The following is a 20,041-nucleotide window of genomic DNA, read 5'->3' on the forward strand; positions in this document are numbered from 1 at the left end:
ACCAGCCTGGCCAACGTGGGGAAACCCCATCTCTACTAACAATACAAAAAAAAGTTAGTTGGGTGTGGTGGTGGGTGCCTGTAATCCCAGCTACTTGGGAGCCTGAGGCAGGAGAATCACTTGAACGCAGGAAGTGGGGGTTGCAGTGAGCCGAGATTGTGCCACTGCACCCCAACTTGGGCAACATAGCAAGACCCCGTCTCGGGAGGAAAAAAAGAAGAGATGGGGGATGGCCCCAGGGACTCTTCATCATGTGGAATTGAGTGTGGAGTCAGAGGAGGGCAGAAGGAGGTCTTCTGAAGTGCCTGGAGTCCAGGGCCAGGGTCTTAGGTCATGGAGTTAAGGGCCAGCCCTGATTTAAAGGTGGAGATTTGGGGATTACCAGCATTTTGTGATATTTCATGCCCCAGGAGACAATGAGCTTAAGAAGTTGCTCCCGGGGATAGAGACTCACTGAATCATCTGCAGCCTGCACTGGGGATGCCGCAGGCCCTCACAAAGCAGCATCATGCCTGGGAATCCAACGCCGTTGCCACTGAGATCCATCCTTGTCAAATTCTTATTGGCTATGAGAGCTGCAGAGAGGTCCTCGCAGGCTGAGCTGGAGATGCGGCACCTCTTCAGCCTGGGGTGGAAAAGAGGAGAAAGAGCTGGTCATTTCTTTTGCTCCAGTTTTGTGGATTATTTTCTTTTGCTTTTTTTTTTTTTTTCTGAGACAGAGTCACTCTGTCACCCAGGCTGGAGTGCAGTGGCACAATCTTGGCTCACTGCAACCTCCGCCTCCCAGGTTCAAGCGATTCTCCTGCCTCAGCCTCCCAAGCAGCTGGGATTACAGGCGCCTGCCACCACGCCCTCCTGATTTTTGTATTTTTTGTAGAGATGGCATTTTGCCATGTTGGCCAGGCTGGTCTCAAACTCCTGACCTCAAGTGATCTGCCCACCTTCACCTGTCAACATACTGGGATTACAACGTGAGCCACGGCACCTGGCTTTGTGACACTTTTTTATGGCAGCCGTAGCCAACGAATACACCATCCCGTGATAGAACCTTTGTGACCGATCCCCATGAGAGGCCACGGTGGGGACCACCTGAAACGCCCAGACCAGCCTGCACTCACCTCAGGTTCTGAAGTTTGCAGTTGGGGTGTCTGAGTCCTTGACAGAGCAGCTTCACCCCCCGGCTGCCCAGGGCATTTCGGTACAGAGACAGCTCTATCAGGTTTGGATTGGTGCACAGGGCCGCTGCCAGATGTTCACTGTAGGCGTCCAGCAGAACAGTCCTCTCTGGTCTGCTTGAAGGAAAGACAGGCCACTCTCTGGTGTTACTGGTGCTTGACAACTATGGCCTTTGCATGTCATTTCACCGTTTATGAAGCATGCTATCCTTTTTTGAGACGGAGTTTCGCTCTTGTTGCCCAGGCTGGAGTGCAATGGCTCAATCTCAGCTCACCACAACCTCCGCCTCCTGGGTTCAAGCGATTCTCCTGCCTCAGCCTCCAGAGTAGCTGGGATTACAGGCATGAGCCACCACGCCCAGTTAATTTTGTATTTTTAGTAGAGATGGGGTTTCACCTGTTGGCCAGGCTGATCTCCTACTCCTGACCTCAGGTGATCTGCCCGCCTCAACCTCCTGAAGTGCTGGGATTACAGGCATGAGCCACCACATCCGGCCAAAGCATGCTATCTTTTAATTTTTTTTTTCTTTTTTTTTTTTAGAGGGCCTTGCCCTGTTGTCTAGGCTGGAGTGCATGGTGAGATCATGGCTCACTGTAGGCTTGACCTCCCGGGCTTAAGCAATCCTCCCACCTCAGCCTCCTGAGAACCTGGGGCTACAGGTGTGCACCATCATGACCAGCTAATTTATTTTATATTTTTAGAGATGGGGATCTCATCATGTCATCCAGGCTGCACCTGGCTCTATCTGACGCTCCTGATTGTTGATAGCTGGTTTACTTGTTTCCCTCTTTATTATCTGTCTCGGTTCTCATTAGGATGCGTGCTCTCTTGGGACCATTGGCTTATTCACACAGTCTTCTGTCTACAGAAGATTGTTGGGTCCACAGATAAAAGGGATATAGAGGCTGGGTGTGGTGGCTCACACCTATAATCCCAGCACTTTGGGAGGCTGAGGCCGAGAGTTTGAGACCAGCCTGGCCAACGTGGTGACACCCCATCTCTACTAAAAAAATACAAAAATTAGCTGGGTGTGGTGGCACACTCCTGTGGTCCCAGCTGCTCAGGAGGCTGAGACACGCAAGGTGGAGGTTGCAGTGAGCCGAGATTGTGCCACTGCACTCCAGCCTTGGTGACAGAGCCAGACTCTCTCAAGAAAAAGGGACTTAGTAATATTTGTTGATTGAATAAATTCTCCCAGTTGTCGACCTCAATTTAGTCCCAATGGGTGTTGTTTAGTCTCTGCTGTGGCACTATTGACACTTTGGGGCCAGAGGGACTGTCCTGTATACTGTAGGATGTTTGCAGCATTCCCAGCCTTTATCCACTAGATGTCAGTAGTATTACTTGCTTCCGAGCTGTGACCACCAAAAACTTGTCTCCAAGCATTGCCAAATGTCAGAGCAAAATCACCCCTAGCTGAGAGGCACTGGTTAAGAGCATGAACCTCAAGGCCAAGGTGGGTGGATCACTTGAGGTCAGGAGTTCAAGACCAGCCTGGCTAACACAGCAAAACCCCATCTCCACTAAAAATACAAAAATTATCCTGGCATGGTGATGGGCACCTGTAATCCCAGCTACTCAGGAGGCTGAGGCAGGAGAATCGCTTGAACCCGGGAGGCAGAGGCTGCAGTGAGCCAAGATTGCGCCACTGCACACCAGCCTAGGAGACCAAGAGAGACTTCGTTTAAAAAAAAAAAAAAGCGTGGGCCGGGTGCAGTGGCTCATGCCTGTAATCCCAGCACTTTGGGAGGCCAAGGCGGGCAGATCACGAGGTCAAGAGATCGAGACCACCCTGGCCAACATGGTGAAACCCTGTCTCTACTAAAAATACAAAAATTAGGTGGGTGTGGTGGCGTGCACCTGTAGTCCCAGCTACTTGGGAGGCTGAAGCAGGAGAATCTCTTGAACCCGGGAGGCGGAGGTTGCAGTGAGCTGAGGTCACGCCAGTGTACTCCAGCCTAGGCAACAGAGCCAAAAAAAAAAAAAAAAAAGACACGAACCTAAGCAGCCCCAGGGGATACCCCAGGGATACTTACAGCTGCACCAACAGCGTGTGCGTTCCTGCGGAGCACCTCGCGCGGTCTTCCCCGTCCGCGCTGTAGGTGGCGCCATACAAGTGCAGCACCTGGGCGCTCCTGCAGTGCTTCAGACAGAACGAGGAGACCATGTGCTCCATCTTGGAGGCAATGTTGCTGACCACGATCACCTGGAAGTGGCTCAGGGCCTGCTGGGTAAACTCCTTCTGGATCTCGTACAAGCAGCTGAAGAACTCCAAGGAGCCCTGCTGCAGGGTGGAGCCGTCGCTCTGAGCTTTGCTTTGGATCCACTGCAACAGGTCCATCTTGATGTGCGGCGAGACCTTCCAGCAGAGACTCTTCTCCAGGTGGCTCCTGGTCTCCTCGTTCAGGAGTCCAAACAGGAAGCGGCTGGTGAGTGCCAGGAAGCTCCTTTCAGAAAACGCGTACTCGGTCAACAGCCTGGTCACGTCCTGGTCTGGGCCTGCCCCGCGCTCCCCCTCGTCCAGGATATAGTACATAGCTGCAAAGAATTCCTGGAAACTCAAGTGGATGAAGCTGTAGTACCTCTCACAGTTCATGTCCTTCTGGAAGATGTTCATGTTGAGGAAGGCAGAGACGTCTTCCCCGTCTAGGCCGTGCTTCCGGAGGTCCTGCTCCTCAAATAGGATTTTCTGATTCCAGATCCCATCTGCCGCCAAGGAGCACAACCCTCTCTGGTTGGGTGGGGGCTGGAGGCGCGGGGCCCCGGGCTTGGGTTGCATCAGACTCAGCAGGTAGAGCATGTACACCGCAGTGGTGGTCCTGGACGTCTGTCTCAACAGCCCCCCACCCTCCAGCTGCTGCTGGAGGCAGGTACACACCACCCAGCACACCAGGGGGACGAAGCACATGGTGAAGAGAGGCTCGTTGTCCCTCACGTAATTGAAGACTTGGCCCGCCTGCTCTGCATTGTGGAAATACTTGTAGAAGTATTCCTTCCTTTCTGCCTCAGAGAAGCCCAGGATCTCCACATGCCTGGGGTGCTCCAGCAGACGGTGGAGCTTCTCCAAAGCCGTGGGCCGTGTGGTGATGAGCAAAGATAGCTCAGGGAGCAGCTTCTTCCGAATTAAGCTGTTAAGAAGCAGCTCCGTGGGCCGTTTCTCCTCCCAGCAGAGGCACCAGGGTCCCTGAGCATCGTGGAAAGAAGGCTTGAGCTCATCGAAGCCGTCGATGATGAAAAGGAGGCGCTCGGGAACTCGGATGAGCTCCTGGAGAGGCGCGCTGGGCTCGGGCCAGCAGCCGGAGATGAGGTCTTGCATGCTGCATTCCGTGGCACTCTGGTTCATCTCCCTGCAGTTGATGTAGAAGAGATAATCAAATCTGCCTTGGAAGAGCTTCCCGTCCGCCCAGTCCAGCATCACCTTGTGTGCCAGCATGGACTTGCCTATCCCTGCCGCGCCTTGCATGACCACGGTGCGCGGTGGCTCGGGGCGCTCCTCGTCTGGCTCAAAGAGGGTCTCTATCTTGATGGGGCTAGCCTGGTGTCCCACGGTCCTCGCGTGTCCCCGGCCTGTGTCCAGAAGCTGCTGCTGGGCCTGCATGGGGTTTGAGTGCTCCTTCACCAGCAGGAGCCGGGTGTACCGGTGGCTGAGGTTGACACATTCCCCTAGGCGCGCATTGCGGTCTTCCATGAGCCGGAATTTCCTGCGGACATAGTCCCTGTAGGTTTCCTGGGGATCTAGGGGAGAGGAATGAAGGTTTTGTGGAAGACTCATCAGCAACCTCTAATGAGTTCATGAGGTAAAGCGCTCCTCATCTGGCTCAAAGAAGGTGTGTGCCTGTAGTTCCAGCTACTCAGGAGGCTGAGATGGGAGAATCACTTGAACCCCTGAGGTGGAGGTTGCAGTGAGCTGAGATCGCACCACTGCACTCGAGCCTGGGCAACAGAGCCAGACTCCATCTCAAAAAAAAATTTTTTTTTAATTAAAATAATTTATTTGTTTTGAGACTAGGTTATAAGACTGGCTAATTTTTTTTTTTTTTTTTAGATGGAGTCTCACTCTGTTGCCCAGCTTGGAGTGCAATGGTGTGCTCCCTGCAACATCCACCTCCTGGGTTCAAGTGATTCTCCAGTCTCAGCCTCCCGAGTAGCTGGGATTACAGGCACATGCCACCAGGCCTGGCTAATTTTTGTATTTTTAGTAGAGACGGGGTTTCACTATGTTGGCCAGGATGGTCTCGATCTCTTGACCTCATGATCTGCCCACCTCGGCCTTCCAAAGTGCTAGGATTAGAGGCATGAGCCACTGTGTCCAGCCCCACAAAGTGACTTTCAGCAAAGGATTTATAGAACGGGTACATTACCAGATAGTGCAGACATGAATCTGCCTTTTTTCAAAGGGGGCACAAGCCAGGTGCGGTGGCTCACGCCTGTAATCCGAACACTTTGGGAGGCCCAGGTGGGAGGATCGCCTGAGCTCAGGAGTTTGAGACCAGCCTGAGCAAAATAGTGAGACCCTGTCTCTATTAAAAACAAAAGAAAGAGAAAACAAAGGGGGCACAGATAACTTGGGAGCAGTGCTTCTCAAACTTTTTTTTTTTCAATACAGACAGGGTCTTGCTGTGTTATCCAGGCTGGTCTACAACTACTAGCCTCAAACAATCCTCCTGCCTGAGCCCCCCAAAATGCTGAGATTACAGGCATGAACCACCGTGCCTGGCTGTGCTTCTCCAACTTTAAGACGCATACATATCATGCAGCAATCTGGTTAGAAATGCAGTCCCTGGGCTAAGTGCAGTGGCTCACACCTGTAAGAGATCGCCCCACTGCACTCCAGCCTGGGCGACAGCGTGAGACTCTGCCTCAAAAAAAAAAAAAAAAAAATCTAGAACAATGTTCTTAATTGGGGTGACTGTGTCCCCCAGTCCCCCAGGGCACGTTTGGCAACGGGACAAGTGGGTTGGTTGTTACAACTGGGAAAGTGCTACTGCCACCTAGTGGATAGAGGCCAGAGGTGCTGCTCAACATCCCAGGAACCACAGGACGACCCTATAGCAAAGAACGCTCTGGCCCCGAAATGCCAATAGTGCCAACGTGGAGAAACCCTGGCCTAGATACAAATGCATCCCTTGGTATTGGATGCCAGCAGAGGCCCATGATAGCTGCCTGAGAGAAGCTTAAAAAAAAGAATCTGAGTTTGATACTAAAATTTTCAAAACAAATACGTGTACTTTTAATTGTAGTGACATATACATAAAAAATTTACCATCTTAACCACTTTAAAGCGTACAACTCTGTGACACTAAGTTCACGATGTTGTGCAATCATCATCAATATCTTTTTTTTTTTTTTTTTTTTGAGACAGAGTGTTGCTCTGTCCCCCAGGCTGGAGTGCAGTGGCATGATCTCGGCTCACTGTAAACTCTGCCTCCCAGGCTCAAGTGATTCTCCTGCCTCAGTCTCCTGAGTAGCTCGATTTACAGGTGCCCGCCACCACGCCCAGCTAATTTTTGTATTTTTAGTAGAGACGGAGTTTCACCACGTTGGCCAGGCTGGTTTCGAACTCCTGACCTCAAGTGATCTGCCCGCCTCGGCCTCTCAAAGTGCTGGAATTACAGACGTGAGCCACTGTGCCTGGCTGCCAATGTCTATTTCCAGAATGTTTTCATCATTCTAAACAGAAACTCCATATCCATTAAATATTAACTCATAATTTCTCCTCTCCCTGGCAACTGCTATTCTTTTTTTTTTGTTGTTGTTGAGACAGAGACTTGCTCTGTTGCCCGGGCTGGAGTGCGGTGGCACAATCTCGGCTTACTGCAAGCTCCGCCTCCCAGGCTCACACCATTCTCCTGCCTCAGCCTCCCAAGTAGCTGGGACTACAGGTGCCCGCCACCATGCCTGGCTAATTTTTTTGTATTTTTAGTAGAGACAAGGTTTCACCGTGTTAGCCAGGATGGTCTCGATCTCCTGACCTCATGATCCGCCCGCCTCAGCCTCCTAAAGTGCTGGGATTACAGGCGTGAGCCACCATGCCGGGTGTGGCAACTGCTCTTCTACTTTCTGCCTCTGAATTTGACTACTCTAGGTGCCTTAGATAAGTGGAATCATACAATATTTGTACCCCTCTCCCGCCTTTTTTTTTTTGAGACAGGGTCTTTCTCACTCCCCCCAGGCTGGAGTGCAGTGGCGTGACCTCGGCTCACTGCAACTTCAACCTCCTGGGCTCAACTAATCCTCCCACCTCAGCCTCCTGAGTAGCTGGATCTACAGGCACAAGTTTCCATGCCCAGCTAATGTTCGTTTTTTTGTTTTGTTTTGTTTTGTTTTGTTTGGTAGAGATGGGGTCTTGCTCTGTTGCCCAGGCTGGTCTCAGAGCCTGGCCTCCCAAAGTGCAGGGAGCCACCTCGCCCAGCTGGTGAACCCACTCTTATTCTACTTTAGTAGAGCTGGAGACTAGATTCATTTCATGCTGCCCTTGAAAAAAATAGCCAGAAACATTTGTGGCATTGTTAACAGTGTTGCTGTCTACCCAGCAGACTGTACCCCAGTTTCTTCCCTGCCAGCAAACCTGATTCTGTTTGGTTGGTGGATGCTGATTCATGACTCGAGCGAGTGGTGAATCCTGCCCCTTCACAAGCCTCAGAGGATGAATTATGGTTTTGCTAAACCAGTCATGAGTAACCTCGTTCCCCTCTGTCAGTGGTTGCTCTGAGAATGGGCAGATTACCCAATACTGACCAGTGGGTTACGTGGGTGTGACTGGTAACAGGGAGGAAGAAGGCCTTTACCCGTCCTTTCTTTGCTTTTTTTTTTTAGAGATGGAGTCTCACTCTGTTGCCCAGGCTGGAGTGCAGTGGTGCAATCTTGGCTCACTGCAACCTCCACCTCCCAGGTTCAAGTGATTCTTCTGCCTCAGCCTCTGAGTAGCTGGGACTACAGGTATGCTCCACCACACCCTGCTAATTTTGTATTTTTAGTAGAGACAGGGTTTTGCCATGTTGTCCGGGCTGGTCTTGAACTCCTGACCTCAGGTGATCTGCCCGCTTTGGCCTCCCAAAGTGCTGGGATTACAGGCGTGAGCCACTGTACCTGGCCTCTTAGCCTCCCTTGTTGCCCCTGCGTGTATGAGATGGTTTGGTAGCCATCTTTCAGCCATGAGATGACACATGTCAGGACAAAATGCTGACGTGGAAAGGTTGATGAGTTGAAACACAGGAGGAAACTGCCCCTTTGATGGTGTCATTAATCCACCCCACGAATTCCTCAATCATGCGTTTGTGGTTGGCCTACACCCCGTGGGGTCATCTGCTCTGTGTAGACGAATACATGTAGGTACATGGCTTGAGGCTCACCTTTCCTTGGAGTGACAAGAGAGACTTCCAGAAGGCATGTTGACTGGTTCCCAAGTGAGGACGGGCCACCAGGTGGGGTATCTGGAAGAGAAATTGTGGAAGATGAGCTAGCACACATCTGGCTAGTAGCACCGCGTCATATTAGCTGCGATTACGTCGAAATGCCTGCATAACTCCCTGGTCACCCGCACCCCAGAATGTTCAGTAGTGACTGCATAGGCCGTGTGTGGGAAATAGCTCATCCCTTCTTCCTTGTAGCCCACCCTCCTCCCTGGGTCCCCCTCATGGTCATTGGCACCTCCATCCATCCAATCAGTCTTTTTTTTTTTTTTTTTTTTTTTTTTTTGAGACGGAGTCTTGCTCTGTTGCCCAGGCTGGAATGCAGTGGCATGATCTCGGCTCACCACAACCTCCACCTCCTGGATTCAAGCGATTCTCCTGCCTCAGCCTCACGAGTAGCTGGCATTACAGGTGTGTGCCACAATGCCTGGCTAATTTTTGTATTTTTAGTAGAGACGGGGTTTCACTATGTTGGCCAGGCTGGTCTTGAACTCCTGACCTTGTGATCCACCTGCCTTGGCCTTCCAAAGTACTGGGATTACAGGCGTGAACCACTGCACCCGTCCCCAACCAATCTTTTTGACTGGGAAGTTCTGAGTCAGTCTGGACTCCTCCCTTGTCAGCTCTGGGCCACATCTCATCCATTATCTTTTTTTTTTTTTCCCAAGACAGAATCTGGTTCTGTTGCCCAGGCTGGAGTGCAGTGGCACAATCTTGGCTCACTGCAACCTCTGCCTCCCGGGTTCAAGTGATTCTCCTGCCTCAGCCTCCTGAGTAGCTGGGACTACAGGCATGTGTCACCACGCCCGGATAATTTATTTTGTATTTTTAGTAGAGACGGGGTTTCACCATGTGGGTCAGGCTGGTCTTGAACTCCTGACCTTGTGATCCACCCACCTCGGCCTCCCAAAGTGCTGGGATTACAGGCGTGAGCCACCGCGCCTGGCGACTCTGTCTCTTAAAAATATTTTAATATATATATATATATTTTTTGGTAGAGATTAGGTCTCAGTATGTTACCCAGGCTGGTCTGGAACTCCTGGCTTCAAGCAGTCTTTCGACCTTGGCCTCTTGAAGTGTTGGAAATAGTGGTATGGGCCATTGTGCCCAGCCCAAAAAAGGCCTTTGTCTGGATATATCATAAGATTCTACACGTCGAGTCCTTCCTTGGCATCTTTGGTCCTCAGAAGGCCCCTGAAAGTCCTAAGCGTGAGTTCCTATGCTCTCACTCCATGAGAAAGTCTTCCCACCTGGCTAGTTCGCCCATCAGCTGAGCCAGCGGCACCCCATCTGGTCCTCACTCTGATAAGTTTTCACCTCCCTGCTGGTTGCTAGTCCATGAAATGATTCATGAAAGCAAAGAACATCCTTTTGAAGGAGCCAGGAGGCACCCCACCCTCTTGTTACTACACAGCCCGCCCCCCCAACAGTCTCTGTAGCTTCATGTGACCCTCTTGGCATACGGGGACACCTTCCCTGTGAGTCTGTGTGACTAATAAACTATTGTCTTTCCTCTATTCAGTGCTGGCTCTGGTAGATTCAGTCATCTGGCACCATTTTATTTATTTATTTTTATTTATTTATTTGAGAGTCTCGCTCTGTCGCCCAGGCTGGAGTGCAGTGGCGCAATCTCGGCTCACTACAATCTTCACCTCCCAGGTTCAAGTGATTCTCCTGCCTCAGTCTCCCGAGTAGCTGGGACTACAGGCACCCATGACCACACGGGTGGTGGTAAAAATACAAAAAAATAATTTTTGTATTTTTAGTAGAGATGCGGTTTCACCATGTTGGCCAGGCTGGTCTTGAACTCCTGACCTCAGGTGATCTGCCCGCCTCGGCCTCCCAAAGTGCTGGGATTATAGGCGTGAGCCACTGCACCCGGCCACTCACAAATTTTTAATTGGAGAAGGTTATCATTGACAGGAAAGGGGAAAATAGGGAATTGTTTAATGGGTATCAAGTTTGTTTTGCAAGATGAAGAGTTCTGAAGATTGAATGCACATCAGTGTAAATGTACAACACTCAGCAGCATACTTAAAAATGGTTAAGAGGGCCGGGTGCGGTGGCTCACACCTGTAATCCCAGCACTTTGGGAGGCCAAGGCGGGCGGATCACGGGGTCAGGAGATCGAGACCATCCTGGGTAACACGGTGAAACCCCGTCTCTACTAAAAATACAAAAAAAATTAGCCGGGCGTGGTGGCAGGCACCTGTAGTCTCAGCAATTTCGGAGGCCGAGGCAGGTGGGATTACCTGTTGTCAGGAGTTCAAGACCAGCCTTACCAACGTGGTGAAACCTTGTCTCTATTAAAAATACAAAAATGAGCCAGGCATGGTGGTGCGTGCCTGTAATCCCAGCTACTCGGGAGGCTGAGGCAGGAGAATTGCTTGAACCAGGGAGTCAGAGGTTGAAGCGAGCTGAGATCGCACCATTGCATTCCAGCCTGGTGACGGAGCGAGACTCCATCTCAAGAAAGAAAAAGTGGTTAAGAGGAGGCCGGGCGCGGTGGCTCATGCCTGTAATCCCTGCACTTTGGGAGGCCAAGGTGGGTGGATTACCTGAGGTCAGGGGTTCAAGACCAGTCTGACCAACATGGAGAAACCCCATCTCTACTAAAAATACAAAAATTAGCCGGGTGTGGTGGCAGATGCCTATAATCCCAGCTACTTGGGAGGCTGAGGCAGGATAATTGCTTGAACCCATGAGGCAGAGGTTGCAGTGAGCCGAGATCGCGCCACTGCACTCCAGCCTAGGCAACAAGAGCGAAATTCCATCTCAAAGAAAAAAAGAAAAAGAGGGCAAATTTCATGTTTTGTGTATTTTAGCACTATTTATTTATTTATTTATTTATTTATGAGACAGAGTCTCACTGTGTCGTCCAGGCTGGTGTGATGTTGGCTCACTGCAACCTCTGCCTCCCGGGTTCAAGTGATTCTCCTGCCTCAGCCTCCGGAGTAGCTGGGATTACAGGCATGTACCACCACGACCAGCTAATTTTTGTATTTTTAGTAGAGACAAGGTTTCACCGTGTTGGCCAGGCTGTTGTCGAATTCCTAGTCTCAAGTGATTCACCTGCCTCAGCCTCCAACATGCTGGGATTACAGGCATGAGCCACTGCCGCTGGTTGACAATTTTTTTTTTTTTTTTTTTTTTTTGAGAGAGGGTCTTGCTCTGTTGCTCAGGCTGGAGTAGTGTGGCATGATCTTGGCTCACTGCAGCCTTCACCTCCTGGGCTTAAGTGATCCTCCCATCTCAGCCTCCCAGGTAGCTGGGTCTGCAGGCATGCACCACTGTGCCTGGTCAATTTTGTAGAGAAGGGGTTTTGCCATGTTGCCTAGACTGGTCTCAAACTTCTGGGCTCAAGTGATCTGCCTGCCTCAGCCTCCCAAAGTGCTGGGATTATAGGTGTGGCCACATTTTTTTTTTTTTTAAATGTAATCCAGGCCGGCGCGGTGGCTCACGCCTGTAATCCCAACATTTTGGGAGGCTGAGGTGGGTGGATCATGAGGTCAGGAGATTGAGACCATCCTGGCTAATATGGTGAAACCCCATCTCTACTATAAATACAAAATTAGCCGGGCGTGGTGGCGGGTGCCTGTAGTCCCAGGTACTCGGGAGGCTGAGGCAGGAGAATCGCTTGAACCCGGGAGGCGGAGCTTGCAGTGAGCCGAGAACGCACCACTGCACTCCGGCCTGGGTGACAGAGTGAGACTCCATCTCAAAAAATAAATAAAAATAAAAAAGGTAATTCTTGAAAATTGCAGCTGAAAAAGGCCTCAGAGATGTTCTCCCTCGGTGTTTCCTAGGCATGCCGCGAGAACCAGCCACATCAAAATGCAGATTCCTGGTGCCTAAGACCTGCTGATTCAGAATCTCGGGTTGAGGGTCTTGGATTCCCCATTGGCCACGAGGGTCTCGAGAGACTCTTAAGCACAGTAACACGAGAACTGCCGATCTTGTCTGATGCCCTTGTTTTACAGATGGAGACGGAGGCCCAGGGGCATATCGATTCTCCAGCATCACACAGACAGAAAGAGCAAAGCTAGACATCTGTCTCCTTGGGAACGCTGAGCTGCCTCTCAGTAGACTAAACGGATGCAGTCCGGGGAAGAACGCTCGGCAAATGGTTATGCATTGTCAATGCTGGGAGAGATTTAGGCGGAAGAGGGAGAAAAGTGGGACTTTACTTTTGATTCTATATTTGTGCATTATTTCCATTTCTTAAAATAACTATGTAACACTTCCATTTAGATATAATTATACAATATGACAAGTAAGTAAATTGATACTTTTTTCTTTCTTTTCTTTTTTTGAGATGGAGTCTCGCTTTTGTCATCCAGGCTGGAGTGCAGTGGCGTGATCTCGGCTCACTGCAACCTCCGCCTCCCGGGTTCAAGTGATTCTCCTGCCTCAGCCTCTCAAGTAGCTGGGATTACAGGCGTGCGCCACTACGCCTGGCTATTATATATATATATACACATACACATATGTGTATATATATGTGTGTATGTATACATATATATACACACACGTGTATATATGTGTGTGTATATATACACGTGTGTATATATATATATGTATATATATATGTATGTATGTATATTAAGACGGAGTTTTGCTCTTGTTGTCCAGGCTGGAGTGCAGTGGCGGGATCTTGGCTCACCGCAACCTCCGTCTCCTGGGTGGTGGAGAAAAGGGAAAGAGAAAGAGAGGAGAGGGAGAGAAAAGAAGAGAAAAGAAAAGGAAGGAAGGAGGGAAGGGAAGGGAAAGTGAAAGGAAGGAAGGAAGGAAGGAAGGAGGGAAGAAAGGCTACAAACAAGTGCCTTTGGTTTTTTCAGAGTCATTAAAGACTTTGTTTTTTACAGAGATGTTTCCCAGCACACTACTACCGGCACACCTCATTAACGATGAGTCATTAAGCTTTGCAGAAGTGACTGTGTATATCCAGTTATTGGCAGGGCTTGCTTACTCATTCAGCAAATGTTCACCAAAGTTTACTCGGTTCCTAGCCCCAGCCAGACACTGGAATCGCAGAGAATCACACAGGTGAGTCAACACTCTTTCTACCTTTGAAGGCGTCCATGTCACAGTAGAGAAAACAGGTGAGAAATGACATTAAAAACCACAGCTCAAGGAGGGTGCAGTGGCTCACGCCTGTAATTCCAGCATTTTGGGAGGCCGAGGTGGGTGGATCACCCGAGGTTAGGAGTTCAAGACCAGCCTGGCCAACACGGTGAAACCCCGTCTCTACTAAAAATACAAAAATTAGCTGGGCGTGGTGGCACACACCTGTAGTCCCAGCTACTCAGGAGGCTGAGGCAGGAGAATCACTGGAACCCGGGAGGCAGAGCTTGCAGTGAGCCAAGATTGTGCCACTGCACTCCAGCCTGGGTGACAGAGTGAGACTCTGTCTCAGAAACAAAACAAAACAAAAAACCACAGCTCAAATGGGGCTCTGTGGTGCACACCTGTAGTTCCAGCTGTTCAAGAGGCTGAGGCAGGGGGATCACTTCAGCCCAGGAGTTTGAGTCTAGCCTGGGCAACATAGTGAGACCCCATCTCTAAAAGATAAATTTTTTTTTTTTTTTTTTTTTTTTGAGACGGAGTCTTGCACTGTCCCCCAGGCTGGAGTGCAGTGGCGCAATCTCAGCTCACCGCAAGCTCTGCCTCCCGGGTTCACGACATTCTCCTGCCTCAGCCTCCTGAGTAGCTGGGACTACAGGCGCCCATCACCGCGCCCAGCTAATTTTTTGTAAAAAATAAAAATATTTTTAAAAAAACAATTCCACAGCTCAAGTGCCATCTCTGCCACTTCAGCAATAGCCCATATTTGCTGAGCACTTGCTACCTGCTCTGAATTGTGTTAAGCACTTTGCATGTATTATCTCTTGAGCTTGTGCCTGAGTATAAATCATATTTTTTCTTTTTTTTTTTTTTTTTTTTTTTTTGAGACAGAGTCTCACTCTGTCACCCAGGCTGGAGTGCAGTGGCGCAATCTTCGCTCACTGCAACCTCCACCTCCTGGGTTCAAGTGATTCTCCTGTCTCAGCCTCTAGATTAGCAGGGATTACTGGCGCCCGCCACCACACCTGGCTAATTTTTTTGTATTTTTGGTAGAGACAGGGTTTCACCATGTTGGCCAGGCTGGTCTCGAACTCCTGACCTCAGGTGATCCATCCACCTCAGTCTCCCAAAGTGCTGGGATTACAGGCGTGAGCCACCGCACCCAGCCCACTGTGATTATTTTATGAGATAGAAGATATAATAAAAGAAATCATGTTGGCCGGGCACGGTGGCTCACACCTGTAATCCCAGCACTTTGGGAGGCCAAGACGGCTGGATCATGAGGTCAGGAGATCGAGACCATCCTGGCTAACATAGGGAAACCCCGTCTCTATTAAAAATACAAAAAATTAGCCAGGCATGGTGGCGGGCACCTGTAGTCCCAGCTACTCGGGAGGCTGAGGCAGGAGAATGGCGTGAACCTGGGAGGTAGAGCTTGCAGTGAGCCGAGTTCGCGCCACTGCACTCCAGCCTGGGCGACAGAGCAAGACTCTGTTTCAAAAACAACAACAAAAAGAAATCCAAGAGTGCTAAGGAGGCACAGAAGTGGGGTTTCTGAGCCAGCCAGAGTGGTGGGAGCGAGGAATCAGAAGGAGTGGGGGAAGAGGAGTAAATACTTTACTTTAGAGAAGGTAGTGGCTTCAAGGTTTCAGTAAGTAATACTTTTCCAGGCAAAGAAGATGGAGAATATTCCAGGCAGAACACAGCATGAACAAAGACCAAAGGGATGAAATTAGAATTCCGTACACAGTCATAAAAAAGAACAAAATCATGTTCTTTGCAGTAACATGGACGCAGCTGGAGGCCATTATCCAAAGCAAACTAATGCAGGAATAGAAAACCAAAGACTGCATGTTCTCACTTATAAGTGGAAGCTAAACATTGGGTTCTCATGGACAGAAAGATGGGAAGAAGAGACACTGGGGACTCGTGGCGGGGAGAAATCTCACCATTGGGTACTATGTTCAAGTACCTGCATGATAGGATCAATCTTATTCTGAATCTCAGCATCAATCAATACACCCATGTAACAAACTTGCACATGTACCCCTTGAATCTAAAATAAAAGTTGAAATTTTTATATAGATATAGATGTGTGTGTACGTAAATTAGAATTCCAGATCTCCCAGGCTCAGGGATTAGTATGAAAGAAAAGGGAATTGGTGGCCAGGCAGTGGTCATTCATGCCTGTAATCCCAGCACTTTGGGAGGCTAAGGTGGAAGCTCGCTTGAGCCCAGGAGTTCAAGACCAGCCTGGGCAACATAAGGACACCTCATCTTGGCCGGGCACAGTGGCTTATGCCTGTAATCCCAGCACTTTGGGAGGCTGAGGCGGGTGGATCACGAGGTCAGAAGTTCAAGACCAGCCTGGCCAAGATAGTGAAACCCCGTCTCTACAAAAAATACAGATACAAAAAATTAGCCAGGCATGGTGGCAGGTACCTGTAATCCCAGCTACTCGGGATGCTGAGGCAGAAAATTGCTTGAACCCGGGAGACGGAGGTTGCAGCGAGCGGAGATCGCGCCACTGCACTCCAGCCTGGGCAACACAGCAAGACTCAGCCTCAAAAAAAAAAAAAAAAAAGGATACCTCATCTCTTTCTTAATTTATTTTTGAGATGGGGTTTCACTCTGTTGCCCAGCCGGGAGTACAGTGGTGCGATCTCAACTCACTGCAATCTCCACCTCTCAGGTTCAAGCGATTCTCCTGCCTCAGCCTCCCATGTAGCTGGGACTATAAGCGTGTGCCACCACGCCTGGCTAATTTTTGTATTTTTAGTAGAGACAGGGTTTTGCTATGTTGGCCAGACTGATCTCAAATTCCTGACCTCAGGTGACCCACCCACCTTGGCCTCCCAAAGTGCTGGGATTATAGGTGTGAGCCACTGCACCTGGCTACCTCATCTCTTAAAAAAAATATATATATATATATACACACACACACACACACACACATATATACACATATATATACATATATATACACATATATATACGTGTGTGTATATATATATATAAATTCCAGATCTCCCAGGCTCAGGGATTTTATATATATGTATTTTAAATATTTATTTTAATAATGTATTAAATATTTAATATATAATATTTATTATTTATATTTATATAATAAATATAGTCTATATTTATATAATAAATATAGTCTATATTTATATAATAAATATAGTCTATATTTATATAATAAATATAGTCTATATTTATATAATATAGTCTATATTTATATAATAAATATAGACTATATTTATATAATAAATATAGTCTATATTTATATAATAAATATAGACTATATTTATATAATAAATATAGTCTATATTTATATAATAAATATAGACTATATTTATATAATAAATATAGTCTATATTTATATAATAAATATAGACTATATTTATATAATAAATATAGTCTATATTTATATAATAAATATAGACTATATTTATATAATAGACTATATTTATATAATAGACTATATTTATATACTATATTTATATACTATATTTATATAATACACTATATTTATATACTATATTTATATACTATATTTATATAATAAATATACTATATATACTAAATATACTATATTTATATACTATATTTATATACTAAATATACTATATTTATATACTAAATATACTATATTTATATACTAAATATAGTATATTTATATACTAAATATAGTATATTTATATACTAAATATAGTATATTTATATACTAAATATAGTATATTTATATACTAAATATAGTATATTTATATACTAAATATAGTATATTTATATACTAAATATAGTATATTTATATACTAAATATAGTATATTTATATACTAAATATAGTATATTTATATACTAAATATAGTATATTTATATACTAAATATAGTATATTTATATACTAAATATAGTATATTTATATACTAAATATACTATATTTATATACTAAATATAGTATATTTATATACTAAATATACTATATTTATATACTAAATATAGTATATTTATATACTAAATATACTATATTTATATACTAAATATAGTATATTTATATACTAAATATACTATATATACTAAATATAGTATATTTATATACTAAATATACTATATTTATATGCTAAATATACTATATTTATATATAAATATATATAGTATTATATACTATATAATAAATATACTATATTTATATAATATACTATATTTATATAATATACTATATTTATATAATATACTATATTTATATAATATACTATATTTATATAATATACTATATTTATATAATATACTATATTTATATAATATACTATATTTATATAATAAATATACTATATTTATATAATAAATATACTATATTTATATAATAAATATACATTTATATAATAAATATACATTTATATAATAAATATACATTTATATAATAAATATACTATATTTATATAATATACTATATTTATATAATAAATATACTATATATAATAAATATAGTATATTTATATAATATACTATATTAAATATACTATATTTATATAATATAGTATATTTATATAATAAATATAGTATATTATATAAATATAGTATATTTATATAATATACTATATTAGTATATATTAGTATATTAGTATATTAGTATATTAGTATATATAGTATATTAGTATATTAGTATATATTAGTATATATTATATTTAATATAATATACTATATTAGTATAAATATAGTATATTATATTAAATACAGTATATTTAATATACTATATTTATATAATATACTATATCTATATAATATACTATATATACTGTATTTATATAATAAATACAGTATATATAGTATATTATATAGATATAGTATTTTATATAACAAATATAGTATATTTATATAACAAATATAGTATATTTATATAATATACTATATTTATATAATTATACTATATTTATATAATATACTATATTTATATAATATACTATATTTATATAATAAATATACTATATTTATATAATATACTATATTTATATAATATACTATATTTATATACTATATTTATATAATATATATACTATATTTATATAATATATATACTATATTTATATAATATATACTATATGTATATATTATATAACATACATATTTAATATATATTTAATAATATAATTATATACATATTTTAAATATATATTTAAAATATATAATTTTAAATGTATATATTTAACATATATATTTTTTAAATATATATTTTTAAAATATGTATATTTAAAATATATATTTTAAAAATATATATGTTAAATATATAATTTTAAATATATATATGTTAAATATACATATTTTTAAAATATATATTTTAAATATTTGAGGCAAGGTCTCGTTCTGTCACCTAGGCTGGGGTGCAGTGGCAGGATCATAGCTCACTGCAGCCTCGACCTTCTGGTCTCAAGTGATCCTCCCACCTCAGCCTCCTGAGAAGCTGGGATCACAGACATACACCACCACACCTGGCTAATTTTTTTTAATTTTTGGTATAGACAGAGCCTCACTATGTTGTCCAGACTGGTCTTGAACTCCTCACCTCAAGTGATCTGCCCTCTTCAGCCTCCCAAAGTGCTGAGATTTCAAGTATGAGTCACTGGACCCGGCTGGCATTCTAGCCTTGCCTGTCCCGCCACCTCCTTACCCCTCACCAGGTCCTCTCTCTGTCCTCTCTCCCACAGGTCCTTCCTGTTTATCCGCTCAAAGGTGCTGAGAGCCAATCTCCAGGCCTCCTCTGGCCCGAAGTGGGTGATGAGCAGCTGGGCCATTTCCAGGGGACCGGCCTTCTCCATGCGTCCCCAGGGGATCTTGCCTTCTCCCAGCTCTGTCGCGGTCCCCAGGTATAACTTGAACTTCTTCAGTTCCACAGCCTCGAGTTCTTCCAAGTTGGTGGACAGGCGACAGAGGCCGTCCCTGCCTGCGGTTCGTAGCATGGGGGTGCCATGAGCCCCAAAGGAGAGGACCTGGAGGCTGAGATGCTCCTATGCACGGGACACAGGGCGACCCCAGCACACCTTCCATTGCATCATTCACAGGCAGCGGGCAGAGAGGCTGAGCCAGTGGTTGGAGGAGTGAGCGAGGGAGGAAAGACCTTTTGCTGAAATAATGCTATCTCACTCTTCAGTTCCCTCCTGCCCTGCCCCACTCACCAATGGCTGTTCTGGGTGGAGAAGAGGAAGTCGGGGGGGAGATTAAGAAATCCTAGGAGCCACTTGGCTGATGAAAAAGATTTTCACTTCTGCTGTCTCTTCCTGGATCTCTTGACAAAACAGTCACTCTCTTTCCGCTTTCCTCTTGTTTTCCTCATTTCACTAGTGTGTGTGGTAGAGTGTATTATCAAAACTGCAACTGCGCCTCTTCCAGGGAGAA

At 45.1% G+C, this 20,041-nt stretch overlaps 1 protein-coding gene across 4 annotated transcripts in view; it reads right to left on the reverse strand.

Moving 5' to 3' along the window:
- NLRP12 (NLR family pyrin domain containing 12) overlaps window positions 1-19,804 on the reverse strand; it is a 31,342-nt gene extending 11,538 nt beyond the window's left edge. For 2 of the 4 annotated variants that reach the window (XM_009436257.5, XM_524387.7), the window contains exons 1-5: window positions 19,317-19,804; window positions 8,529-8,609; window positions 3,213-4,911; window positions 1,119-1,289; window positions 455-625 (exon numbers count right to left, since the gene is read on the reverse strand). In XM_009436257.5, the coding sequence (XP_009434532.4) occupies window positions 455-625; window positions 1,119-1,289; window positions 3,213-4,911; window positions 8,529-8,609; window positions 19,317-19,605 (2,411 nt within the window). In that variant the 5' untranslated portion in view covers window positions 19,606-19,804. Of the gene's footprint in view, window positions 1-454; window positions 626-1,118; window positions 1,290-3,212; window positions 4,912-8,528; window positions 9,262-19,316 lie in introns of those variants that run through there. The other 2 variants (XM_063802260.1, XM_054672885.2) reach the window with 1 other exon arrangement.
- Between the last annotated feature and the right edge of the window lie 237 nt (window positions 19,805-20,041).

The sequence above is a fragment of the Pan troglodytes genome, chromosome 20 (assembly GCF_028858775.2).
Source record: "Pan troglodytes isolate AG18354 chromosome 20, NHGRI_mPanTro3-v2.0_pri, whole genome shotgun sequence".
NCBI lineage: Eukaryota > Metazoa > Chordata > Mammalia > Primates > Hominidae > Pan > Pan troglodytes.